A 27753-nucleotide genomic window follows, 5' to 3' on the forward strand; every position below is an offset into this window, starting at 1 on the left:
AGCTACAAAAAATAACATTAGCTAGATAGTTCAGTATGTTACACTCATCATAAGCTTTCAGCTGAAAAGCTTATCTTTTCTCAGGGAGGGTGAGGCAATTGGGGTGCAGAACAAAAAGACAGTGGCTATGGGAGTGTCCTGGTACTTTGTATAAATGGTTGGCAGAGATGGCTGCTTCCAGTGGCAATATCACCTGCTTTGCAGGTGTGTTGTACTATAGGAAATGCACGTGTCCTACAATTCTGCAGTACATACTAGATCTGAGGGAAAAAAAATCAGTTCTGACTTTCAGCTCCAGTCAAATGTGTCTTTGCTTCCCAGTTTCTTAAGTCAGAATATTAATGGTGCTCCTCTATGAGAACGTTTGGCATTACATCACGTAAGTAGATTAAGCTCTTCTAAGAATGTTTCTATTTTGCATTCAGATATGTTCAGCTGCCAGTGCAAACAGCTGAACATTGGGTGATACATGGTGCATGATGACTTGTGATTCATCTGGTCAAAATAAAGGATTATAATGGCAAGGAGTAAACAAGTGCCAGACCTTGTCCCTGACATGGTCACGTGTATTGTCTGTTAGCAGCAGGACTTACTTCATCATCTAAACATCTTCACTCCATTCTTAGAGCCAAGTGACAACTGACAGCTGTTGCAGGAAAACTGTATAGTCAAGCATGACTCTTGCATGTGACAGTCTTCAAAGAGCTGCACCTGACTGTACTGCAGTGTTTTTTCCCTTTTCCATCCAGGCTGAAGAATCTGAGAAACTGAACTGCTAAGGGGGTGGAGGGAATAAGACAGACTGATCCTTGTTAATTCAAAAACTGTTTTAAAAATAAATTCCAAAAGCAGGCAGTGATGAAAATACATTTTTCTTCCCAGAGCCATGGGTCAAAGAGAAACTGTCTACACCAGCTCTTACTAGAGCTTTTCTGAAACATAGAGTATTTGTCTCTTATTTCAAAGATAACCTCCCCTCTTTGACATTTCTCTCTACAGGAGGCACACAGTATGATTGTGACCATGTTGTTGTCAACACAGTCAATGAAGAAAAGTTAACACAGTGTTGGGAACCACTGGTTGTATAAACCTGATGAATCAATGGTGTTTGAATTAGCCACTATTCTGGACACTGGAATTGGCACTGCCATCTCTGAAGGATACAGGATCAACGATGAGAATTTTGTCTTTTCTTCACTATTTTAAGAAGAACAAGCAACAGAATGATTTCACCTCCCTATCCAAGATTATTTTCCTTATAAAAGCTTGAGTATCTCAAAATTATTTTTTTGTTTATGTTTTTAAATTCTTACAATTCAGTGTTGGACAGAGAGTGGCAGTATGCCTCAGGCTGGAAGAGAACAACTGAAAGTGCGAGAGACCCCACAGAGTTACAATCATGTAAGTGAGTAGTTAACCCAAAATAGTCAGTAAGTGCAAATTATTTTATAAAGGACAGGAGTGCAGTGTGTATGTGGGTATAGCAACTTGGACCTGTGGGCTGTAGTATGGAGAAATATTCACTACAAGAAATTATTATATTTGGTTCACTGGAACAAACTTATGTTTACTGAAAATTTAAAGACTGCTAGTACAACACATCCAAAGACTTTTTCACATGTGGCTTCAAGTATAGTTAGTATGCTAATATATTAAGTCCTAAATTAAGAAAAAAATCTAGATTTTCTCATGTATAGAGGATGTAAAGCAGCAGATACTTCATTAGAAAAAGAGGGCTGGCAAAAGGATGCATTGGAATGTGAAGAATTTCCTCATTTTCTATGTTACCTAACTTCTTGAGTTGTGGGTATTTTTTCTTCTTTGCCAAGACATATTTGTGCCTTTTAAAACAGTTTCAGGAAGCAGAGTCTTAGTGAGCTCCCAAATCATATAGGAAACAAGAATTCTTAGGGGGAGTATTACTGAAGATGACTGCAACAGCCTGTAAGTGCTGTGGTTACTGAGTTTTTCAGCCACTGCCTGTTGGGCTTTCCATGGAGAATGCCCAGCTCCCCAATATTTCTGTAAATGTTGGAGAGCAGTGTTTGTGGTGAGCTCCTGCCTCTCCATTGGACAGAAGTGTCAGACTCCTCCAGGAAGGGGCACAGCCAAGCCTGGATACATACCCAGCCACAAGGGCTGTGCCCATTCCAAGTATTACTGGTTTAGTAAAGAGCTTCTGACAAGTAGGATGTTCTGATTACTGCAGGAGTCCTTCTGTTTCCCTGCTTTGAACTTGGTCATGTTAGTTTTCCTGAATAATGTTGGTAAAAAGGTAAAATACACACTCTGGTACTATGCTGCTGTGTTTTGTTCTGGCTTAGACCAGTGTTATTACAAGCTGCTCCAAGGAGCATCCAGGCTTTTGTCTTGCATAGTAAGTCTGTTTAAAATTAACGTTTTCATTACTATTGTATTGCCTCAAAGGATACTGGTGCTTTTACTATTAGCACCCTAGAGGAAGTGCCTTAAAAATTTCTTCCTTTTGTAAAGACGCACTGAAGTTTTGTTGCTCTGAAATGTGCTGCTTTTAGTCCTTAATAGAAAATATGTTGTTACTGGTTTCAAACAGTGGTACTTTGTCACATTGATGTACTCTTGCTATATATAATATAGCATTTTACAAATAAATTTAAGTTAGGTAACTTTTTATTGAAATTATTTTAAAGGTAGAAAGGTAACATTTTATGGTTAGTTTTGCTTTCATCTTGTGCACATCTCTGTCCATAATTTCTCTGCGCTAGCACCTGAGGAGTGAATAGATGGTGTGGAATAGCTGCAGGCTCTGAGGAATCAGTGATTCTTTACAAGTACATGTTCACTGCATTTGTGCACGGGGCCACCACTCACACGGCTGCCACTTCTGTCCCCTGGTAGAAGCGCTGCATGACATGGTTGGTGTGACTGTGGTGACTGTACCACCACAGCTGCACTGCAGTAAATTGACAGCTCTCACCTAAGAGATTCCTTCAATCAATCCACCTGCATAATTGCAGGGAATGTTACTCCATAGCTCATCTCTGGCAAAATGGCAAGTGGAAAAACAGCCCACCAGACACAAACACCCCCTCCAGTGCTTCACCAGTCCTGATGAGACACAAAAGGAACAGGAACACAAAATTGTGTCCACCCTACCTGCATAAACACTGCAGTCAGCTGAATCTGGGCCAGGAATTGGGCAATTAGAATAATTATCAGTTACAGACTGATATTGTTCCATGCTTCTATTTAGATTAGCTATGTCACGAAAGGGTTGCCATACAAGATCAAAGTTTCAGTCTTGAGACAGTGATGTGACTATTTAGTTCTGAGAATGAAACAGCTTGAGTAATAATCTACATTGGTGAAGGTAAATAGAACCAGGGAAGTCAAGGAAAAACAGCACAGGTTTCATATAGACAAGTAGGTAAGAGTGTGCCTCACCATTTTAGGATTTATATCTGAAAAATAAAAACTCCAAAATATACAAAAGGCATTTTCCTTTTTAATATATTAAAAGGAAAATGCCGTAGACTGTTCCTCTTATCCTAAGAGTGAGGGGAGTTCTGCAAAAGTCACAACTACATTTTTAACATGGTTTTCAGGTAGAAATGCCTAAGGGACATTAGTATGTCTTGTCTGCTTATTAACAGGCAGCATATGAAGGAATCAAAGGCTTTTCTAAAACAAGATTTATAAGTTAGGCATCCTGTATGAGCTTTTAAAAAAGAAACACTTGCTACATACCAATTCATGTTCAGAGATTGACTGCAGGCAGAATAATGATTAGAGATATTTATTGTTTACTAATTACATTGATCACTGTTTTTCCACGTGCATGTCCTCCTTCCAATTTCAGAAAGGCCTTTGGAACTTCAGAAAATGAGAAGACTTCATCAATAACTGGTTGAATCTACAGAATAAAGAAAAATGTCACTATATTAGGAATAATGTATCACCTTCACACCTCAAACTGTATGAAGAAAAGGGGGAGGTTTCTTTAAGGTATTTAGGATGGAACTTGCCATGTAGCCACATTTTAAGATTTGGTAGGGATACCTCTGCATCCAGAAGAAGGCTTTCTGCTGCTCTTTGCCCAAATTTTGAAACACCTTTACTAACACAGTTTAGAGCCCTTACCTGTGGCTTCTACCACTAACCATGGTGGTATCTGGTGATACATTCTATCACCATGTACAGCTGTAACTTCTACATCCTTTCAAAAACTGACACTGTGATTTAACTTTTTATTGTCCACAATGATATACTGACAGAACATTTTTTTTGCCTCATATTTCTCTACTGGTTTTCTTGTTAAACTCAAGAATTGTCACAACATCAGATATTTTAAAGATACCTATAACCCTGATGCCCATCAGTACACAGCTCAGTACCTGTAGAAGACCACAAATGAAGTAGAAAAATAGTCCACCAATGTTTGTTGCTGAATCATTTAACTACACTTGAAAACTCAGCCACTGTGTATTCCAGGAGCCATAAATCATTATTAAGCCTAGCTTGCATCAACTGCTATTTTGACATTAATTTTGTAGAGTGGCCTTCTGGATTGTTTTAGACTAATTTCTAACAACAGTGAAACTACTTAATCACTCTCCCCATTATTAAGTAAGGAGCCTGAAACCCCTATAAGAATTTTCTTTAGATGTCATAGTGTACCAACAGAAGCAGAATTTTCGGCTCTTCTGAAAAATATTTATCACTGCTGATCCAAGGGAGGAGGTTATTTTTTACTGTCAAGTACTGAGTAAGCATTCCCAACGCCAAAATAAGATTTGTCTATAGATGTACCTCCCACACCTCCTACCTAAGATGTGCCTACCCTGAGGTTGGTCCTTTACCTTGGATCCCATAACACCAGACCAGTACATGTCCTTGCACTGATACTAATCCTCTTACCAGAGAAAGACATGACCAGTAGATGAGTCTGCAGCTGATGCTTGCAGTGATGATGATTTGAAGTACCCAAGATCCAAACACGCTATTTACAGTGCTAGAAAAAGATAATTTTCACTTGTGTCAGGGAAAAATTATCGTCTGCACTTTCCTTATAGTTTTAGCATGTACCCTTCTCTTGTTGAATAAGCCAGAACTGGTAATTTCTCTCTGCTGGTAGGACATGTATCATGCCAGACAGAAAAGGAATACAACAGCAATAAAGACACAATGTGCCAGCTTTGAAATGGTACTGTCTTTCAAAAGCTGCCTTGCTTTTACCACGAGACAAAGGGTTTTTACTTTCAGATGTGCTGCTTAGAAGGTGAGTGTGCAGCACTACCAAGGAAAGGTTTTCATACATACACACTTTTCCTAGCAGCAGTGCTGACCACCCAGCACCTTCCCCAAAAGCGTAACAAATGCTCTCTGATAGTTGTCTATGTTCAGGGAGGTCCTTTTCTTAGATCTCCTAATTTTCACTTCATTTATACACTGTGCCTTACATTGACATCCACTCCTTGCATTTAAATAACTACTGACTTTGCTTGTATGATAACAGTAATCCAAGACATCAGTACTCCTAATTTGCACCACAGTATTGCCCAATATCACTAGATATTCCTTTTTATTTTGTCAAAGCAAGCTTAGCCATAGTGTGAAACTTTACATGGCAGAAAATTGGGAATGAATGCACCCCTTCCAAAGAATGCATCAGAATTTTCAGACAAATCACTTTGAGAGCCACTGTGCAAATAAATATAGTCACCAAATGCCTCAAAGTTTCCATGCAGCAAGGTACAAGGCTTAGTAATTATTTCCCTTGTTCTGCCTGGACAATGTCTGTAAACTAACCCCTAGCAAAGTGAGTAGCATCACACAGCAGAGGAGCCACGACGATACCCCAACTGTGGAAGAAATGTTGGGTATAAATGATCATATTCAAGACAAACTCATGTCTGGTCAGCATTCAGTACAGAATGGAAATGTTGTCTTGGACATCAGCAAAGTCAGGGACGTGGACTCAAGGCAGCAAAAACACTGAATTCACAATGGTTTGGGGTAAACTGAGCATCTGAGTGCAGCTGCAGCTGTTGTGACCATCAGCAGGAGGAACGTGCTGCTGATCAGTACTGACTGTTTTGAGGAAGACCAACCCTTGCTTTCATAGCAGATGCTTGGGAAAACACAGTTCAGGAACCTTGCTGAGCCAAGCACTTGTACAGTACTGATTGTTAGTGGCAGTTGTGTACAAAGCTGTGGTGCTTCAATTAAGAGGGAAAAATGAGATGCAGAAACCCACCCTGCTGATGCATGGACACAGATGACCCTGACAAAGTAATAGGCTAGGAGGAGAGGAAAAGTATTCAGGGAAGAAAGCAGAGCAGCAGCACGGGGGATGTGAAGTGCAAGGGATTCCAGGGAAAAGCAGAAGTTAATTTCAGACACGTGCATCAACTTAGAAAACATGATCAAGACACTTCACTGTCCTGCTAACCCACAGTCCCTTACTGTAGGTTGCAGCTTATAACCCTGACAGAGGTATGTTACATCCTCAGCCTGTTGGGTAGAGTTCAAAGCAGTGCATTTGAAAAGTGGTGACACAGTGATTCAGAGGAGCCCTGAATTCATCCTCACAGTTCAAAGCACCGTGTGTATTGCAGCCACCACATGCTCAAAGCCCATCTGCTACATTGATGTAACCTCTAGCTTCATTTAAACGCTGGCTTTAGGCAGTGCTATAGAGAGACATGAATACCGAATTGATGATCTTGGCAATCTAGAGCATTAAACATTTTATCTGGCTGGCTGGACAGTCCCATTGTTTGAATAACCCTGAAAGGGCTGACCATGTTGCAGCACAGTGATTCACTCAGCCTTTACCATAATCCACTGACTAAGATAAAATTTCTTCCTGTGAACAGACAAACAAGTAGGGGAGCGTCTGCTGTTTGTTGAATATGTGATAATAAATGGAGATTAACTGGATAATAAAAACACTGCCTATTTACAGCCACGCATCAGTTCCTTGCCAGAGGACACCTATTTGTTCAGGGAAAAGGGATTAAACTAAAGTCTGGGAGAGAAAGGATTACACATACCAACATTGAAATGTTTATCTGAAAACAGATTGGGCCTGAAAGGTATTTTCTTCCTCTTCATTCTCTCCAATGCAGGACATACTATAGAAATGAATCTCAGGTCTCTTGAAATTAATTCATGTGCTTGGAAAAATAAAAGGAGTAGTTGCTGATGCTGATTAAGGCTGTCCTACACACAGCGTAGAGGTGGTATCCCAGCCACTCCAGCTCTGAATGTAGAAGGCAGTGAACAGCACTGGTCAGCAGGAACACATTCCTGCTCATGGCAAATTCAGGCCCACCCTTAGAGGTCCCACTTTCTGCGGCAGCAAGGGCACAGTTTGAATTTATCAGGAGAGAGCAAGTGAGAAAACACAAAAGGAATGGAGATGGCTTTGACCCTCGTGGTAACAAGAAGTCGCTCCAGTAGATGCGCAGCTTTTTCCTGCCACTGGAGGGAGAGCGAGAGCCTTGAAATTCTCAGGAGAGCGAGGAACTGAGCGCAAGCCTAGTTCAGAGCGCAGAAGGACAAAAGTGCCCACACTCAAAGGACAGTGACAGTGCACTGGCTCTCTTCCAGGTCTGCAAAGGATGGCCGTGTCAGAGCTGCCGGGCAGCCTTGCTAGCGAGAGTGCCTCCCTCCCAGCTGCTGCCTCCCACTGCACATCCCCTTCCTACACCTTGGTGATGCTGCTCAGGGCTCCCATACACCAACCTTCAGAAAAGGTACTTGCACACAGAACAAAAGCTGGGATGTGCTCCACTAGACATCAAAATCCTCCTGAGGGCTTGCTGTAATGGAAAAGATCTGGCTGCTGTTTTGACTAGCTGATTTAAAAGATAAAGGCTGTCTTCCTCCAGAAATTATCACTGAGCCTAAATGTAATCCATGAGCACAAATGCAGTGCTTGATCCTTTGGCCTTTAGTGAATCTCTCATCAATGTCAACAACAATAATGAAGAAAAATCATTAAAAAGAACAGTCCTTGTCCTGGAACTAAACAATTGGTTATCCATTTGTTATTTTCTTGTCATCCCACGGGGAAAAAAGATGCTGTTTTGGGACACTCCTACTTTAGCTGAGCATCTTCTCTGCTGTACTCATGTTCCATGCTCCTTGCATCTTAATCTCACTTCTTTCTTCTCCTTAAAGTGACATGCAACAAAGTATGCCAATCCTCATAGTGCTTGCCAACAGCAAGTTCTAGAGTCAGCCCTCACTGAAGACAAAGGCTGAAGTTCTTACCTTCTGCAGCAGCTGGCTCTGGTCACATCTTGTACAGGTAGCTTTGCAACTGCACAGTACTAGCGTAGAATTGTAGGATGGTTTGGGGTGGAAAGGACTTTTAAAGGCCATTCAGTCCAACTGCCCCTGTCATAGGCAGGGACACATTCCACTAGACCAGATTGCTCAGAGCCTCATCTTTGAATATTTTTTATAAAACTTTCCTTGCTATGTTTTTTATTAACTTGTATTTCAGAGAATATGCACTATCATCCATGAGCACATTAAAGGACATCAGGTACATTATATTTCTGTCCCAAATACGTAACAGAAGTCAAACTGATCCAACAATACACCCATAACAAAAACAGTGCTGCAGTGGTTAAGATGTGGAATGGAAGGCAAGTGTCCCAGGGTCTAATCCCACAGCCATCTTACCAACAACTGTATTATCAGGTCTTACTTATTTGGTTATTAAGCCAAAGGACATTTTTCATATCAAATCTCTAACAGCAGCCCACAGGAACTCATGAACATCATATACAATTATTAAAATGCTAGCATACAAATCCCCAGTTAAGCAGGCTATCAGGGTACAGTTCAGAGTGTAGAAAAGGCTTCAAAATCTCTTGTTTGTTAATTAGCCCTGGCAGAACAGCTTCTACAGAACACAATGAAGAGCAGTAAGAAACTGGAACAAGCCCAGAACTGCACTGTGTGCTAGCCTAGCCCAAGCTTAAAACAATAAAAATAAGGAAGATCCTGGGTTTAGCTACGTACTGGACCATGCTGAAAAACTGTTATCTAAAGGAAAGCACAATTAATCTCCTCTGGAATCCCTGGTAAGGCACATTCTTGGTAATTGTTCTGATATTTATGCTGGTAATTAAAGCAATCTGGGTCAACATCACCATTTACTTAAGACAACCAACTTCCATACAGTTAAACAGAAATATATATTTACATGTGAAATCATATCACATATAAAGACTAGAAGATTAGTCCTTCGTAATCCACATCTTCCCAGTCTCAGCAAACTAAACTCACAGCAGACAAGGGCTGCCTTGTCTGCACGTTACCCCTGCACTAGTCACAATTGCCTCCTACACCAGGAGGCTAGAGCTCAGAACACCAGGACTAACTTTCCACACAATTTACAATTAGATCAGGTTAAGGGAACACATCTAATTAAATGCCTGGAAGATGGTGATGAATTTTTTCCAGATCTCATTGTGGTGTAAGTGAATCTACATATTGAAATCCTATTTCCCCACAGAATGCAAAATTTCCATTAGTGCCCTTCACAGACACTTTGTGATGTAACCACACAGCACTTACATAAAGAGCATAAGCAAACCACCATGTCCTGGAGGAACAGGAACAGGTGTGATTTAATAAAAATCACAGTGGCTGTTTTTGGTGGCTGTGACAAAATGCAGATAGAGCTTCTTTTTGGAAGAGAAAGGGCTGAACAGAGCTTTTGGCAACCCCTCCTTGGTCAACATCTCTATGCTCTAGCCAACCAACCTGGCAAGCAAATGCACTGCAACAGGAAAACACAAAATTAAATGCAAAAAAATAAAAAAGGTGCAAGCTTCACAATTTAGCATGAAGAAAGACAGTCATCAGAACAAGTGTGAGTGACTAAAAAGTAGGGAGAAGGACTGATCTCTAGTTAATTGAGACATTTAAGTGTAGAAACCCCTATAATGAGGCACCCTAGTGCCTTTTTTAAGGAGACTAAAGCAGGCACCACACAAGGGTGAGTTCTCAGGTATCGTAGGATACCTTAGCACAGTCATAAAGCCTGGAATTACTGTAGAGAAGGCCAGATCTATAGATGCCATGTTTGGAGAATATTCAAGGACTCAGTCTGATATTCATACAGCTGAGAGAAATGCAACAATAGTGCAATAAGGGCCAGGAAGTAGTTATTTGCAGAACTGTGACAAGATGAATTGGAAGCAAATCAATACACACATACAGAGTCCAGAAGCTGTGATGACCTACATTAGCAGTAGGTGTAAGCCATCTTAAATCATGGCCATCCAAACAACTCTCAGAACCCATGGTATGTCAAAGTCGATGACCATATCCATTTGTGTTATTTACTTCTTGAATAGGAAATACCTAGGAACAGGAAGAAATTCAATTCCTCATTTTAACAAGGTATCTCAGAGCAAATCACCAAAGGTGAATAAAGGGCATTAGCCCTCATTAGTACATCAAGAAATTATGGTAGCAAAAGGTTATGTGATTTGTTCACCACTGCAAAAGAAGACAGTAGCAGGTCCAAAGAACAGTCAGCATCCTGCCCACCAAACCATAACAGCAAGTGCTAACTCCAAAGCATCTAGTGATTTCAGCAAAATGTATAATCAATACTACTCACAAATTACATTAATATAGGCATGCAGTTGTTCTTCCTATGGGTGCCTGTGCTGGAACATCTATCCAAAAAGAAAACATCAGAGAGATTGATGTATTCATGTAATGATTAGAGACTCTGTTTGCCCTTTAGCCTTCCTTCTGCAAAAATAACTCATCCATCAGCCCATCTGATGCAACAATGCTCTAAATGAAAGAGTATTAAGTCACCAGAAACACTGCACACACACTTGTAGTGCATTTAAATAGCACTGAATTAAAATGAAAATGTCACATTTCTGTTGGGCTGCATGTTAACCCACATCCTATTATGGTCCTGCAGGAACACACAACACACTCAGTGCTCCTCCTTACAACACTAAGGAGTCTTCTGAGACTGCTTTCCTGCACCAGCCTTTATAAAAGGCAAAGTAACTGATCAGTTATGAGTTAGAGGCTTCTACCAACTTAAGTACTTATGTGAATTTGGCCTATTTTCAGCAAGGACTATAGGACATCTCTTTAGAAGGAAAATGCTGGGCAAGCAGCAAAAAACAAAATTGTCAGTGTTAAATCCACAACACTGACCAGAAAAACACCAAATTAATTCCTAATGAGCCCTTCAGTGATGACACTTCACCGAACAGTGTGCCAGCAGGTCTGTGTCCTGAATTGAAATCTCTGTTGATTTCAGTTGCCTTTAGATGAGAACTGTAATTCCACAGGAACATTCTACCATGGAAAGAGACACAGCAGCTTCTGACATGGGCTTCGTCAACTCATTTGGTGGAGCTCACATTAAGCCAGTCCTTACTGGGTTATAATTAACTGCTGCAATTCAAACCACAACAGGGATTCTCCAGCAGTTTAGAAAATAGCCAGTCTCTCTCAAATTTGTCAAGGAAATACTAGGTTTTCTCCATGCCCACAACTGTTGCAGCAGCCTCCCAGCCCCTCAGTCTTGCAACTGTCTTTTTGCAAGATATCCAGCTGCAAGGCAGAGAAAACAACTCATAAACTCAAAGTGGTTTTACAATTCCCAGAACTGACTGATGTGCAGGTAAATTACACAAGGAAAATTATTCTCTTTACTTGTATTACCAGCTCATCAAATCCTCTCCTTTGCTTCCCCATTAAAAAAAACGTCTATTAAAAGAACTCCTCCTCAGAGCTGGCATTTTGCAAATCTCTATTCCTTGTTGCAAAGATCATCCAGGTGAGAACCAAGTAACTTTAATCAAAATATCTTACTCTGCGTCCATTGAAGGATTGAGAACCCTTTTGCTTTCACAAAGGAAGATAATGAACTTATCAGAAATAAAAATCTCTGTTGGTGCAGAAGGACTGTAGGGAGAAACACTGTCAAATCAAAATGATCTGTAAATGTTTCAGAGGTATGCTCTTCAACGCTTCACTTACTGTAACATCTCTTTAAACCCTCATCTCTTTTTAATTTCTTACATTTAATCCCCCTATATCATTTATTCCTGAAAAAAAGCCTCTCATTTTCAGGAGCTTTCTAATTGCTCTCTTATTCACTTCATACAATCTCAAAATTAAGATGTCCTTAACAGAAAAGACTCAAATCTAAAAAAAAAACCCTGCATTACTCAAAAATATTCACTCAAAGGTAACAAGTTAAACTACATGAGCTCAATTTTCTATTCTTGATACATTTCATTGCTTTGTGCTTTTTCAATTTCTCCTTTATTCTTTCCTATGAAAACATAAATGTTTATTTTCACTTACTTATAGGAAATTGTGGTACAATTTCTCCAGTGATTCTCTCCTGCCTTTTTTCCCAAACACCTACTCTTCTGAATGGATGGTCTGTCCATTTAAGAGAACTCTTGTGTCTAAACAAAAAAGGTCATAGTCTTATTAATATCTGTCTAAATGGAACACAACTGGGTCTTATAAAATCCTGATGACAGCTCAGATGTTTACAACATTGCACAAAATAGAGTAAAATGCTACTAGAATGACTCTGCAGACAGTCTGACGTTAGGACCTGTTTTTGCACAGAGAATAAAAGACCAAGCAAACATCTTTGTCCTCATGATCATCTTACTACCAGAAGTACATCAGGACATTCATGTATGTATGACGTACATCTTAAGTGGCATTGCAATTCACCTGTCCAGGTTATTAAGCAAAGAACACCGATTAAGCCCTATCTCTATTGCATAAACAGCTGTTTCCCAAGAGGCTTTCATGAGCATATTCTGCATTTGTTTTGCATACAAGGTAGGAGCAGAACACAAAACAAATTGCAACTGGCTGAGAACAGGACAAATGATAAGAACAAAGACAAGGACATTTCTTTTTCTTAGACACTTAGAATTTAGCAGTGTGACTGAATGCAATCACAGGATGAGGACCTTCTACAGCTTCTTTCTTAACCACAGGATTATACAGTTCCTATAACACCGTATCTAATGCAAAGCAGAAAACTTTTTATTCTTATCAGCAGCACTGAGGTGCCGAAACAGAAGCAATCAGTACAACAGCAGTTTATTTACTCTTTTCCAAACTCTGGAACATATTGCATATCAAACAAGGGGAATCAACACTCAGACTTTGAGAGATCTAAATCTTACTAATATGCACAAATTTTGAGCTCAAGATAGTTCACATACTAGAATTACCAGCAGTCATGACAGACTGCTTACTCTTCTGCTTATCTACCACATAGAAAGATTAACAGCAGTTGTCCATATTCTCTACTCTTGGATAATTTCATGTTGCCAAAATTCCCAAAGACAACACTGCTGGGACCTATATCACCACACAATCCAAAACATAGGAAATCAACTGTTCAGTCCCACAATATATTTTGTAACAAGCTCATGAACCCGAAAAGATCACAAAAGTAGACTGTAATCTATCTTGGCTTTTCCCCTTAAGTCCACTAAGATTCCTCAGAAGTTTATGAATGCTCACAATATTCCAAGTCCCTGTGCTGAATTAGCATAAACATCATACTCTGCAGCACTGAAATTATGAAACACAAGATTCTTGTCACAATTCTGCCAACAGAGATCATCTATTACATGCAATAACTAGAATATTCTAGTTCTATGCACACTACAGGCAGGATGCCAAACCATCCAGGCTAAGTAATTTTGCATATGCAGCCATGTTTATTCTGCCCAGATGAACCAAGTGAGACCTCTTAAAACATAATTTCCATGTAGAGTTTATATTAAATTATTCCCACTGGCAAAAATAAACAATCACTGGACATTACTCCTTGTGACTTTGTAAACTTTGCGTTTTTAAAAATGTACGCTCAAGAGGGAGAAGGCAGAACAGTCTTAAGCACTATGAAATCCTAAATTCCATGCAAAAGGCAGAAGTTAGAAACTGGAACAAGTTGATTTTTAACTAGTTTTCTTTACCATGACTCTCATAATATTTTACTTCCTGATAGTGAACTACACTATTTTTGAGTCCAAGCAGCATCTCTTTCAGCACAAATACCCAAATAACCATTACTGACATACCTTTCCAGAATCAACCAGTTCTGCTATTTCATCCAAACTTGGGCCACTTGGCATGAAAAATGCCCACCGATAATGGACTCCTTTAAGGAGATGCTGCAAGAAAGATCACGAATCTATTAAAATACCATGAGAGCAAACTGAAATGGGAATTAAAATTAATGACAGAATCTCTGAAGAAGTAACTTAAGGAAAAGACATGGAAATTATATGCTAGTGTCTAAAAAAAATGTTACCAAAGCATGTGGATTAAATGTACGGACCAGGATGCTGTATTACCACAATAGGATCAGGTTGAATTTTGTGACCAATTGTTTGAATCAGCTGGTAGAGAAAAACAATTACCTTGTCTCTGCAGCTAGAAACAGAATTATTTGTTACATAAGAGAGAAATGGTGTTATATGTTCACATACACTCACAAAGGGGGTAAAATAAACCCAAATTAAAATGTGACATTTACAACCTTCCACCTCAGTATCAGTGCCTTCATTTTCCATTGTAATATCTGCTAAAGTCATCACTGTCCAACAACAGATGGCAGCTCACATGAAAAGCATTTTGGGAAGATCTCTCACACATAAGTCAAGAGCTTCTCCTCTAAGTAAGTCATTACAGGAATAAAAGCCATCATCTGCCAAAGAGAGATGATTTTTATATATGGCATAGAATCCTCTTCATCATGGCAACATGCACACTGAGAAATACTATTACATTATTTCTTCCCCGCCTTTTCATTTTGTCTTTGGACTTTCTTGTGAAAGTACTACTGCAGGACTTAAAATCCCATTCAGCCAAGCCTTTGCAGGAATACCATAGCAACTGCTTGAAAAGCATTCATTTGGAGAGCAAGTACACAAGCATAGGGAAGAAAAAGTTCAAGAAAAAGTTCTAAAAAGCCCCACTGATTTGGCCACTGGCAAAATGTTTTAAGATCCACTTACAAAAACTAGAAAAATCAGTATCACCATCCAGACACACGAACATGAAAGAGATGAAAGACTTTCTAGCCACCCTCAACCACACTTACTACTCTCTGCTGCTGGAACAGGATGAAGAGAATCAGTCATGGAACAATGTTTTTAGAGAAAGCCTGACTGGCCTAAAGCAAGTAACAAAACTGCCCTCACTTCAGTGAGGCAGGGATTTGCTGTGTTTATTATGAAACCCTGGCTGTCAGCAGGACTCACTAGGGAGGCCATATGGAAAAGGCCACAATGGAAAGCACAATAACGAATCAAACTTCAAAGTCCCCCAAAGTACTACATACACTCAGCAGCACCACCCCAACTCATTTCTTTTCAGTGCAAGAAAGAAAGAATAGTATACTTAATGACGTATGAGGACAATGCAACAGCTGCCCCGCCATGAGCTCTGTGACTGACATCCAAGCCACAGAAGTAGTCACTAAAGTACTACAAAACATGAAAGTACATAGGATTTTGTCAAATACCTTTAGAGTTTTGGAACCAACAGTGACTCCTGTTTGCAGCATGCCATCAGCCACTCCAAGTTTGTCCATATTGATCAGGAAAGGTGTCACTAAGGTAACATATGTTGCTCCTGACCATTTCTTCAAGAGATCTAGTGCCCACTTCTCAGTGGATCCACCAACATTATCTAGGATAAAATCAAACCTGCAGACATAGAAATAACAGGTTTAAAATCTTGATATGGGAAAAATAACTTCACCGTAACTAAGCTAATTAATAGCAGAAATCAGCTACAGTTCACATTTCTACATGTCACTGCAATGCAAAAATAATCAGCCTGCAAGATAGCAGCAAGAAAGTCCCAAGACTTCACAAAGGTCCCAAACATTCAGCAAAGTTTAATGTGCAATGGGATTTAAATTTACCAGTTATTGCCCATTCACTGTGCATCAGACACAGGCTATTTAAAATGTACACTTAAGCTCCAAAAAGCAAACTTAGATGCACAACTACATTCTGTAATTGCTTAAAGCCTTCTAGAGCTCTATCTCCTCAGCCCTCCCACAGAGACTACTGGAACAGTCTTGAGGTCTAGCACTAAACAATATGGTATGTATATGTAAAAACTAGTCTGGACTCATGCCCTCAACTAGGAACAGCTCTTGTACGTGCTGTACTCAACAAAAGTCAGTTCCAGTGGCTAAAATTACATAAACAAATTATTCTACTAATGCTTATTTCCTCACATCTTTTCTGTGATCCAGTTCTCAGCTTTGCTTCTCCAAGTTTTTTTTTACCTCCTTATTTATTTAGGGGCCATTTTACCTCTCCTGACAGCTCTTTTCACATCTACCTATTTAACACTGAACCTAACAATGCAAAGGATCTAAAACCTTCCCACCATGGAATGGATATACGCAGCCTCTGGCAAAAAGCCACAGTTTCAGTGTTCCTTCTCATTTTCCCAGCATGTGAACCTGTAAAGGCTGAATAGGGCAACAGGGAGCTATGCACCTGTTCTGTTAAATGCACAACTCGTTCTCATTTTCATCTGTAAATTTCCAGCAATCTTCAGATTGCAACATATATCTCTAATCTAAATAATTTATAAATACGAGGGAAAATACTTATGCAAATTAAATAGAAAAGTCCTTATCTCTCTGGAATGACAGTTTTCCTGCCTGTCTTCCAAGGGTGTGATTTCATATTTACAGTTCAGTTAATGTAACAGTTAGCTGCCAACAAGAAAAGATCTTAAAAACTAATGTTCCTGGAAGGAGTAGCTGACTGTGGATTCTGAAGAGTCAGTACAACTGCAAAGGGGAGGAAAGTAGGAACATCCCAGTCAGTAGAGCTGACTGATCAGCCTAGTTGCATCATTAAACTGCACCCTAGACACTGTTGTTGATTTCTCTTAGAAAGGGTCACTTTGTTAGAATTTAAAGTGTTGCCCAAAGGCAAATTTTGCACCAACTGCAAAGTCCATCCTGCTGTACAGACAGTGTCACTGCCCTCACAACTGCCCTTGGGCCTGCTGAAAATCACACTACAGCTAAAGGGCACATGGCTTCTTAGCACAGTTACCAGTAAAATTCTCCCACAGATTGAGCAGCTTCTATTTCCCCTTCCAGAAACTTACCTCAGTCTAGCTAAAAAGAGCTGTGTAAATACCATATTCAAATACAAGTAGATTACATTTAAACAGACGGAAAGATTAAAAAAGAAAAAACAGAAAAAATACTTCTGTTCTAGACAAAAATCCCAGGCTAGTTTAAACATAGCTGCTGTGACAAGATAAATGTGATTGTTTTTCAGAAGCAGCTGTATCCAATGTTACAGAACAGAGATTTACTCCCAGTTGAGTTGCACAGTGGCAAGTCACTGCTTCTTCATGATACAGTTCTTTCCTCTACAAGATGAATTTTGTATTTACCAACTTCACTCAGGATTTCAGAGACTTATTTCAATTTATTCATGCATTGTATATTCTCCAAGGTACTTGGATGGAAGCTACAAAACTGTTCATATCAGTCATTGAAGAGAAGCACATGGAAGTGAGCTTGTCTCCCAATTAACTGGCTTAGTTTTACAATGTAATCTTTGCTGGGCATACTCACTTGCTAACTGCATCCAAAAAGGTGAATCTGCTTTACAACATAAGGCTTTAGAAAAATTTAGGGAGCTCTGATAGAGTCAGGCAATCAAAAGGCAGAAGGTCTGACCGCCAACTCCTTCATCTCAGCATTAAGCAATACAAACACTCACAAGGGTAATGTTTTAAGATGCTCTTCCAGATTTCCAGATCTATAATCAACCACATCATCTGCTCCAAGCTTTTTCACCAGTGTGCTGGCATCATGAGAGCAAACTGCTGTCACGTGAGCATCCCAGGCCTTCATTAGCTAAAAACAAGTATAAAAAAAAAGAAGCCCAAAGATTAAAATTTAGTGAAATAGAGAACAACTTAAAAAGCCAAAATCTCATTATATTTATATAATGAATGAGCGCCTTTAACAGGGAGTGGAGAGACTGTTCTAATACAGGCTAATTTGTCACAATTCCCACAGACAAAATAATGTCTAGAATTTGTCAATATTTAAGGTGGCTGTGGGAGAGGAGGAGTTGGTGTGAAAGAAAGAGTTTGGGGTTTTTTAATGCCACTGAAAGATACCAGATCTCATGACAAATAAGGCTCTCAGTTTGCTCTGAATCTACCAGCTAAGCACACCAAGAGGTACTGTCCAACCTGCCAATCTACCATACTGGCACCACATGTACCATTAAATATTATTAAATATGCCCTTTAAGTATTTCATATTACTGCAAATAGGTTAGTAACAAGAAAAAGAAGGAAGTCATCTCTGATTTACCACAGGGACAGTATCATGTTATCTTCTACTCCAAAAGCTATAGCAAAGCAAAGGATTTTTGCTAGTTATCTCTTTTTGCATCTCATTTTTTCATTCACAGGTTTTACCTTGATTCCAGATAAATTAACATCGTTTATCCAGGCTTGATCAGTTAAAAATTCTAACTAGTCAATGGCTGGTCAGCCTTTCATACTTAGAGTCACCTGTTTTATCATGGATCAGGCAAATAGTGTACCACAAAAAATTCTGCTGTAAAACTCCTCAAAAACTCCTGTGCTTATGGTCTAGTAATATGGAAAGCAGTGATGCAATCACCCAACTTCTTTATTTTTTTATAATCTTAAGAGAAAGATGTTTCAGCATGAGATGACACTAATTAGAGTCAAAACCACCAAATTAACTGAGAGCATGAAAGAGGACGTTCCGTAACTAATGAATCAACAAAAGAGCACGTTGATGTTCCAAAGTTTAGAGCTACTGGAACAGACAGACAAAAGGGCAGCAGGGCAAAGACAGTGAGGGAAAGTAAATCAAAGCCTCTGTGCTTTACAATCACTGCAGTCAAAAGCCTGATGGCCTCTAACATCATTTGACCAACTGCAGTAGTTGTGGTAGGTAATGTTCTCCATCAGTTTTCCCACTCATACACCAAGTTCTGTTCATATTTAAAGTGCACATCTGAATGAAAGATAATGAGAACAGGACACATATTTCAAGTTACACCAATCAGAGATTTCCTGCACCCAAATTGTGAAATGTGATCTTACATACAACTTGAAAGTCCCTGCTTCCTACTTTAAAATAATACAACATAATAAATGGAAAGCAATAAATCTGAAAATACTTTCCTTTTGGAAATATCAATTGTCTCTATCAGACAGACTGATCAGTAGCTTGCTATTTCTCTATTCCTTCTCTCAATTCCCTTCTGTTATTTTTTTTTTCATACTGAAATGCTTGAAGATTCATCCTGGGCATGCTGGATAGTATTACCTGTACAGCAAATGTACCAACTCCTCCTGAAGCTCCTAATATTAATATTCTGAAAGAGAAAATTAAAATATATTTAATAGTTCTTTAAATAAATTCTGGAGTAACTATGTATTCTAATGTTTCTTATACATCTCTGACACTGAATTATTTTTAGCAAAAGATTGGTTTTGTCATTCAATGTTATTCAAGAGTGGTTAACTGTTCAAATAGCCAAAAATGTGACTTAACATTATTGATCACGTGTTCTGTGCCAAAAGCATTACCTCAGCACAGCCAAAGAGACTTCCTCATATGTGCTTTCAACTAAATGCAGGCAGTGGAGCTGTCACATAGTAGCATTTATATTGCTCAAAAACCTTGTACCTGTCCTCACTTTCCCAAACATAATTGTTTAGTTTGGGACAGAATAAATTAAGAGTCCTTTCTGTCTCCCAGAGTCCACTGTCATATCTCCTAAAGAAAAAAATCCAATTCACCAACATTTTACACACATCTGTCTTATCTAAGAGAAAAAGTAGTTTAGTATCACATTATTTAAGGAGACTGTGAACTGCAGAACATATGGAACATAATTTTCCCATATTGCATAATGTTTATATAAAAGACAATAACACAATGAAGTATCCTCATCATTAACACGTTTAATTTCTATTAAATGAAGATAGGTGCATTTTCCTTTGGAAAAAAGCAGTAGAATTTTTCTAGTTCCTTCTAGTACATCTCAACAAGACCCTGTAAATGCCAGCTTGTGGAAACTGGCTCATAAGCAAGAAAATGAAAGAGCATATTGTCAAATTATTAGCAATTGAGAGTTCATTTTAACTAATAACCCTAAATTTATAAAAAAAAATTATACAAGTTTACTTGTGTGAGAATCTTACTGCTAGAAGCCTAATCACTGTTCAAAAATTTTATCCAAACATTTCATTAAATAACTAATCATCAGAAAGTGAATTAGTATGAAAACTTTGCAGCTCAAGTTGCAAACAGTGCTTTGACTTTGGATCCATTTGCTAGGACAAAAAGAAGATCCAAGATGAAGTCCTGGCATAGGATTGAGGAACATCATATTTCTCAGAGCTTCTGTTTGCCAGAAAAATCTCAGAATCTTCAGAAGCTGATGAAATTCCTGTTTTAAATCTCACAGTAAAAGATGTTGAAGGAAATTGCTTTTTACAGTACAAAACTGTACTATACAATCTGGAGTCTCAGTTTACAAAAGTTCTTTGAAGTAGCTTAAGAGACTTGGCTTTGGTCACACTATCCATTTTAAAATGCTCCTTTTGTAAGTGATCAGATTCTGTTCCCTCCCATTTCACTGATCCAAGCTGCAAAATTCAGATTAAGAATATGAAACCACAATACCACAAAGCCTGCAGCTTTTAAATCTGCCAAAATGTACTTATCCTCAGAACCAGGCTTCTAACGACAGATGCCTGAAGCAACATGCATATTTTGACTTTAGTATACTTGAAGAGGCTCCAGGATACTACACTCAAGATATTGGGTTAAACCCATCTTTATCCTTTAAAAGGAGAGTTAAAATTAAATCCTTTCAAAAGAACCTTTTCAAACTGCCTTTACAATTCCATTCCTAGATAAAGGGCATTTCTTCTACTACATATTTGGTGGAAAGCTGTCATCTAAAAATGTACAATTTGCTCAAAAGAATTAGGTAACATTTTCAGTTTGGAGACCTGTTTGGCTAGGACTGTTTTTTATTTTCCCCTTGAATAAAAGCCCTCAAGATTCCTCCAGGTAGAAATACTTTCAGATTCAGTTTGTTCCTATATTACATGGGCTATTTTCTACCACACCTTCCAATTATTAAAACTGTCTCCACACATTGTGACTTCAATAAAGTTCTTCATTTCTGAGACAAACTACATCTGCACAGGAGATCCATGTGCACCAGCTCAACAGATCAGCATTTTTACAGCACTGACAACAACGAGACACACAGGTAAGAGGGGGAGTGTTTGAAGGTGCAGGACCTGTTAGGACAGTACTGAATGACAGATGGTGGCAAGTGCCAAAGCAGGAACAGTTTTGCTTGCACTGCCTCAGGAAAACACAGCCAGGAGAAAACACATCATAGAAACTACCTGTTTTCACTGTAAGGGTGAGCTCAGGAGTAAACTAATATACCAGTATTTGTACCAGGAAACTAACAAATCTTCTGACCTGGACAGAGATCCAAGAGAACCAATTCTTTGAAAAGAACAGAAAGAACATTTGTTCCCCAGGCTTTCCTCCTTTCTGACAGAGGCACAACATTCACACCAAGACCCCCATGGGGCTCCAGCAGTTCAATCACAGGGAGCAGATCTCTCCAGATAAGCACACACATGAGATTTGAACCCATCTTAAACCCATGAGTTTAGCCCATCTCCCTGGGCCCTGCTTGGAACTGTGGTCTGGTCAGAAATGAGAATGAAAGAAGCAGGACCTGTTTCAGCTGTGTGTGTCCCCCAACAGAACATACAAAGGGTGGGGAGTGGGTGTACAGATCAAGGGCTAATATTTTCTCCAGATTATAAACAATTAAAAATTTTCAGTGACTGAGTTACATGCAGGATAAAAACTGAACAAATACATCAATTTTATATAGTTACAAAATTGATGTATTTATTGACTAAATATATCAACTCTATTTATATATAAAATTATATTTTATTTTATTATGCCAACAAAACGCCCGTGAGAAATTTATTCCTGGATCAAGAAATGTTTACCCTTTCAAGAAGTTTTACAACCTACACTTTATACTTCTCAACAGATAAAATGATGAAATAACACACAGACATTGAAAAAAAGTATTTTCTTGGGGTGTTACATCATTCAAATTTTCAATGTAACCATATAAACAAAGAGTGTACATTTGGTAGCTTACATTAACAGAATGCAACATTTCTGTCCAGCATACATGAAAGTCTAAGATATTGCTTCTGTATTTACATAAAGACTTTCACTTAATAGCAATGTAACCACTTGAATAACTTCTCACACGGTCAGATTTGTTTTGTCATGCCTTTTGTGAATACAGAAAGCAAGACATCTAACAGCTAGTGTTGAACAAGCATATCCCCCTTCTACTGAAACAGATCAGCAACACATATGAGAAGCTCCAGGTATCCACAGAGAACTTCAATACAACAGAGTCATCCTGAACATTTAGGATAGTAAAAACATTTAAGCTTCTACAAGAATATTGACATTAATCAGAGTGGTATAGAATGGAAAAATGACTGGAATTGCAGGAGGGTTCACAAACAGTGAGAGCACACTTCAGGAAACTTGTAAAAACATAACCTGTGAAAGTATGTGCAGATGGAGCAGATAATCTGTCAGATCAATGCCAGACATTGGACTAAACAGCAAGTATTTCTGGTTAGCCCACGTTAATGCCTTAAAAGAGGCAAAGAGAACAATATACACCAATAGAAAAATCTTGCTGCTTTTAAGATGTTTTAACATTGCACTAAAGCACCAGTGAAGTAGTTTTCATCAAGGAATACAGCTCCTCTGCCAAAATAAGACATTTTTGTGTGAACATACACCCTTCTACATAGTTGTTTACATACAGCTACAGGAGACAAAAAGACTGACATAAAATCACATATGTAGGTAAATTCTTACCATATACATGACCTAAAGAAATTAGGAAACACTGTATAAATTCTTGTACTTTTAAATTATTGCCCTGAGAGTTCATGGAATGTAATTTTGCACAGCTCCTTCAATGCATTTTAAACACTTTCCTACAAGTAATATTTCAGGGGAAAAAAGGTACCGTCACATAAGTCATTCACTGCTGGTTTAACAGTTCAAAATTTATAGACAGGAAATAGAATATTTTTAAATACATTAAAATGGGTTTTTTGCTTATAGAGCAATTAAAAATTTATTTGGAGCATGAAAGTAAATATTAAATGTAAAGACACATTACAAATACAGTTTGAATTTTACTGTTAACAGCAAAATCTAAACACTTACCTGAAGATTGGAAAGAATTTAATAAGGCTAGCCTATCAGTGTATCATTAGGTTAATTCTATTTACCTGTGAAAGTTAAGATAATAGAAAGTATAAATACTGAAAAATAAAAAGTAATGTGATCTTATTTAGAATTTTATTACTAGCTGGAAGTTAATTTCAATAATGTCTCTTTGAAACTCCTTTAAATTTTGCAATTTCATTTTCTCAAAACATTGTTTATCTTTAGAAAAAACAATTACTCAATATTCTCATGGTGAAGTTCCCTGTGACACACGAATGACCACTCACTCAACTGTCTTCCAGAGATGTAGGTGAAGAATTTCAACAGATCTAGTTTCTTTGCAATGTGTTGCGTTACAAAGTATCAGGAAGATAAGACGAGGTCAGGCATCCAGACTCCTGCTACCCAGTAATTACTTTATGACCTAAACCTGTGATGCAGCACAGTAATTTTAACTACTGTTTTTCAACTCCCATAGTTTTACTTTTGCCCTTATTTCCATTCTGAAGATCTTGCTATCTATTTACTCAAACATCTAAAGGTCAGAATAACTGCAAATTTCGATTATCAGGAGAAAAATGGTATTTGCTCCAATTTTTCACTGCATTTTTCCTCATCTGCTATTGTCAGATTAACAGACTGATAAGCAAAGTCGATTTTTCTATTTGATTGGCTGCTCGTCTTGCATGTTCTCCTTTTCTTGTCTGCATTCCTGACCCCATCAAAGCTCTGGCCTGCAGGTCAAACAAGAGTCAGTCACCTGTTCATTTTTCTCTAAAAAGCTGGAAAACCAGTCTGTTCCAAATGGCCCACACATGCAGGAAGTGAGTGAACCACATCTCTGTCCTTGAGAGGGCTTTTTGTGAGTTGTCAGTATAACTGAGAGGATATTACATTTGACTAGCTGTCTTAACAGGCAAAAAAAGGCAAAGTCCCTATAAATTCCTGGAGATAACATCCTCAAGTTCTCTATACAGCCCATACATTATATATACATTGGATTATGATAGCATCATAGAACGGCCTGGGTTCGATGGGACCTCAAAGATCATCCAGTTGTAAATGCCCTGCTGTGGAGAGGAACACCATTCACTGGAGCAGGTTGCCCAGAGCTCTACCCAACCTGGCCTTAAATATTTCCACTTGTGGATGTATGGGCACCCACAACTTCTTTGGGTATTTTTTACATCTATATAGGGACCTCATCTGAGCCTTCCTCTAAAGAAGCCTCTTTCAAGCAGCTTGTGTGGACAGAATCCATCATCCTCAGACAGCTGATCTTTATGGCTGTCATGGTACAGCAGTCTTTATCACTGCTGGACGTGTCTTAGAAGCAGCTCATCAATATAAAAATGAAGAACTTACCAGAACTGTTTACTTACCTTTTCCCACTACAATTACTTTGGTTCAGTCCTCCCACTTGGTTAAGTGCAGACCATGCAGTGAGACCAACATATGGTAAGGCAGCAGCTTCTGTGTGACTGAGAGATTTTGGCTTAAAAGACACCTGAAATAAAATCATATCTAAGTCACACTCCTATGTGGCACTGAAATATTTAAGAAAGCTTTACTGAATTGCAGGTTGTGTATTGCACATTTTTAGCCACCGTCAAAACTAGCTGGAGTACAAATCAATCCAAGCACTAAGAAATAAAGTCACTTAAATACCAAAGAAGAAAAATGACAGCCTTTACAACTTTGAGGTTTTGTTAGCCACAGTTTTGACAGTTTACCTCGTTTCCACTAGCTACCACGAACTCTGACAGAGTGCCTTGTTTCCATGGGGGAATTGCTGCCCACACCTAAAACCAAACAGAAAATAACTATCAATTTTTGTAGCTTTGTACACAATTGTATGTACACAGAAGTTTCCTTCATTACAGAAAACTTTTTTCTAATTCATAGAATGTCTTCACTGTTTATCAGAAACCAGTTTTAGCTTATTTTACATCAAAAAAACAATCACAAAACTAACTAAATGAAGGACTAGAGAGCTATGTAAATAAACTGTACCACTGCATTGTGTATAATTTTTCAACCCCTCCCCCCCAAACTACTCCCATGCCCGGAAAGCCCAGATTAGAGGGGTGAGCATGGTGCAGAATCAGGATTTGCTATGCTAAAACTGGTGAAATGTGAAAGCAACTGGTGAAGGTGAAAGCAAGCAGTATCAGTATTTGTGTAGGCACCCATGAAGTGCTTCTTGGGTTAAGCCAAAGTTCCTACTCCAAGTCACTCAAGAAAAACAAATCCCTTCTTGTTAGAATTTTACCTTGAACTGAAAATAAAGTGGCACTTTGAGTGTGCAAAAATAAAGAAACAAAAACCAAATAAACAAAATTCCACTCTTGCTACTGCTGAAATGGACCAAAAACTAAAACACAGAAGGGAAATTAACTTGAAGAAGCAAGTATCTGAAAGATTATGCTATTCAGAGAAAAAATGAAGGGAAGAAAGTATTCTAGGAATTTACTGCCAGATAGGCCTTATTAAGAGTGCAACAGCATTAAAAAAATAATTAAGAGCAGATGAATGTTGAACATCTCATAGCATATTTTAACTATACATTCTGGAAAAAAAAAATAAAGAGACTGGTGGAATCACCTCATCTCCAGGTTTGAAATAGGACACACCCAGTCCACATTCCATAACAACACCAGAGACATCTCGACCAAGTGTTAGAGGAAATTCAGCCTCGCCGGTTTTGAGTTTCAGGGGATCCCGCTTCATATTTAACGCAGTTGCACCATAACCACCTGCAAAACATGGAATCAACCACAGCATACCATACTGAGTGTTCACTTATTAATTGTGCAATTCCAACTAGAAAGCATCAGCTATGCATAACATGCCTCATTTCTGTTATAACTAAAGCATGCAAAAAAATCTGCAATATCTCATACTTCTACAGATTTTAGAAATAAAGAGCAGGTGTGAAAAATAAAAAGGCATATCTCCTCTAAGATGAACAACCTGGACTTCTATTCAGTAATCAACAGACAAATGCTGTGAAGTCTCAGAACTACCCATCTAGTTTGCAGCCTAAAAATAGCCTGCTTTGGGGCATATATGTCCATTCAAGTGTTTGGACAAGTTTGCCTAGGGGCCCTATCATGGTAGAAAGTGTCTTAACATGAATCTTCAGATAGCATGTCCCATCACCAAACCCCCAAATATAGTCAAAGATTTTTTAAAATTCATGTAGAGAGTCAAACACAGATTACAGCTCTGTCAGCAAGCTTCCTGCAGACATATTTGCTTATTCTGCTGAAACTGATTCGATATGCAACCACTTCTACATAGGAAATACAAGGTATTCTACTACCGCAACTTCCTTCTCGTGTTTCGAACCCAGAAAATGGGGAAGTAAATCTGATTAAATGTATCAAATACGAAGAGCCGGGCAACGAAAGAGACAGATTTCCTGGGAGGGATGACAGCACGTCCCCAGATGCCAATTCAGGATGGCAATGAACAACACAAAGCTTTGCCTTAGGTCGCACATGCCGACTTGGCAGCAACGCAGACCTCCAGCGCTATTCACCTCAAGATGCGAAAACCCAGCATCACTTAGGGGGAATGCTGTTCCTTGGCCGGGCGTCTCTCGGTCAAAAGAATAGCACCACAATCACTCAATTAAAAGTTCACCCTCCCAACACACACACACTCTTGTCAGCGGCATTTTCTATCGTTCTCCCCTAAGAACTTGAAAAACACTTTTTCACATCGTTCTTCCCTGAGAACCTGAAAGAAGATACGTTTCCAAGAGGCGGCGGTTTTGCACAGGGCTCGGGGAAACACGTGTGTTGAGGCAGGCCTGGACACTGCCGAGACAGGTGTGTGCCGGGGCAGGACAGTGCCCTGGCACCGCTCGGGCCGCCGCGGCCGCAGCCCCAGCAGAGCCCCTGCCATCCCGGCAGCCCGCCCGCGGCTGCTCGGGCTTGGCACTTACTTCTCATGCTGAGGTCGATGGGGTTCAGGCTCGCAGCGTGAACCTTAATGATAACCTCGTTCGGGAAGTGTATGATGGGGAACATCATGTCGCTGGTGAAGCGCAACACCTCATTGCTGCCGTACCGGTCTATGACCCAGCTGGGCATGGCGATCCCCGCCCGCGGAGAGGAGCGGAGCTCTCGGGCCGGTGCCCGCCCGCTCGCCCAGCGCAGCACCCGCCCGCCCGCAGCTCCCCACGACAGCATGGCCAGGGCAGCCGGACCGGGCCGGGCCGCGCCAGGTGGAGCCGCGGGATCGGGCTAAGGACCAGAACCGGGACCGGGACCGGGACCGGGCTCGGGATAAGGATCGGGCCGGCTCGTTCCAGCGTGCCTCAGCGCTCAGCCCCGGCCGACCCC

General features: G+C 39.4%; 2 protein-coding genes across 4 annotated transcripts in view; one reads left to right on the forward strand and one right to left on the reverse strand.

Moving 5' to 3' along the window:
• The window catches only part of CRYBG1 (crystallin beta-gamma domain containing 1), a 43636-nt gene extending 39919 nt beyond the window's left edge, over positions 1-3717 (forward strand). The window contains exon 21 of the mRNA XM_058834758.1: positions 1000-3717. Within this exon, the coding sequence (XP_058690741.1) occupies positions 1000-1088 (89 nt within the window). The 3' untranslated portion in view covers positions 1089-3717. The remainder of the gene's footprint in view (positions 1-999) is intronic.
• A 42-nt stretch (positions 3718-3759) lies between these two features.
• On the reverse strand, positions 3760-27752 carry RTN4IP1 (reticulon 4 interacting protein 1). 3 transcript variants are annotated; one of them, XR_009277164.1, is made up of 10 exons: positions 27354-27752; positions 26006-26157; positions 25135-25203; positions 24784-24908; positions 19403-19451; positions 17805-17941; positions 15560-15743; positions 14112-14204; positions 12355-12461; positions 3760-3892 (listed from the first exon to the last, which is right to left on the reverse strand). XR_009277164.1 is itself a non-coding variant. In XM_058834760.1 (9 exons), the coding sequence occupies exons 1-9, from the start codon at positions 27598-27600 to the stop codon at positions 3776-3778; spliced, it is 1173 nt and encodes a 390-aa protein (XP_058690743.1). In that variant the 5' UTR covers positions 27601-27752; the 3' UTR covers positions 3760-3775. The 3 variants fall into 3 exon arrangements, 2 of the variants coding, with proteins under 2 accessions (XP_058690743.1, XP_058690744.1); XM_058834760.1 differs by lacking the exon at positions 12355-12461; XM_058834761.1 differs by lacking the exons at positions 12355-12461; positions 14112-14204.
• Between the last annotated feature and the right edge of the window lies 1 nt (position 27753).

The sequence above is a fragment of the Poecile atricapillus genome, chromosome 3, assembly GCF_030490865.1.
Source record: "Poecile atricapillus isolate bPoeAtr1 chromosome 3, bPoeAtr1.hap1, whole genome shotgun sequence".
In the NCBI taxonomy this organism is placed as follows: Eukaryota; Metazoa; Chordata; class Aves; order Passeriformes; family Paridae; genus Poecile; species Poecile atricapillus.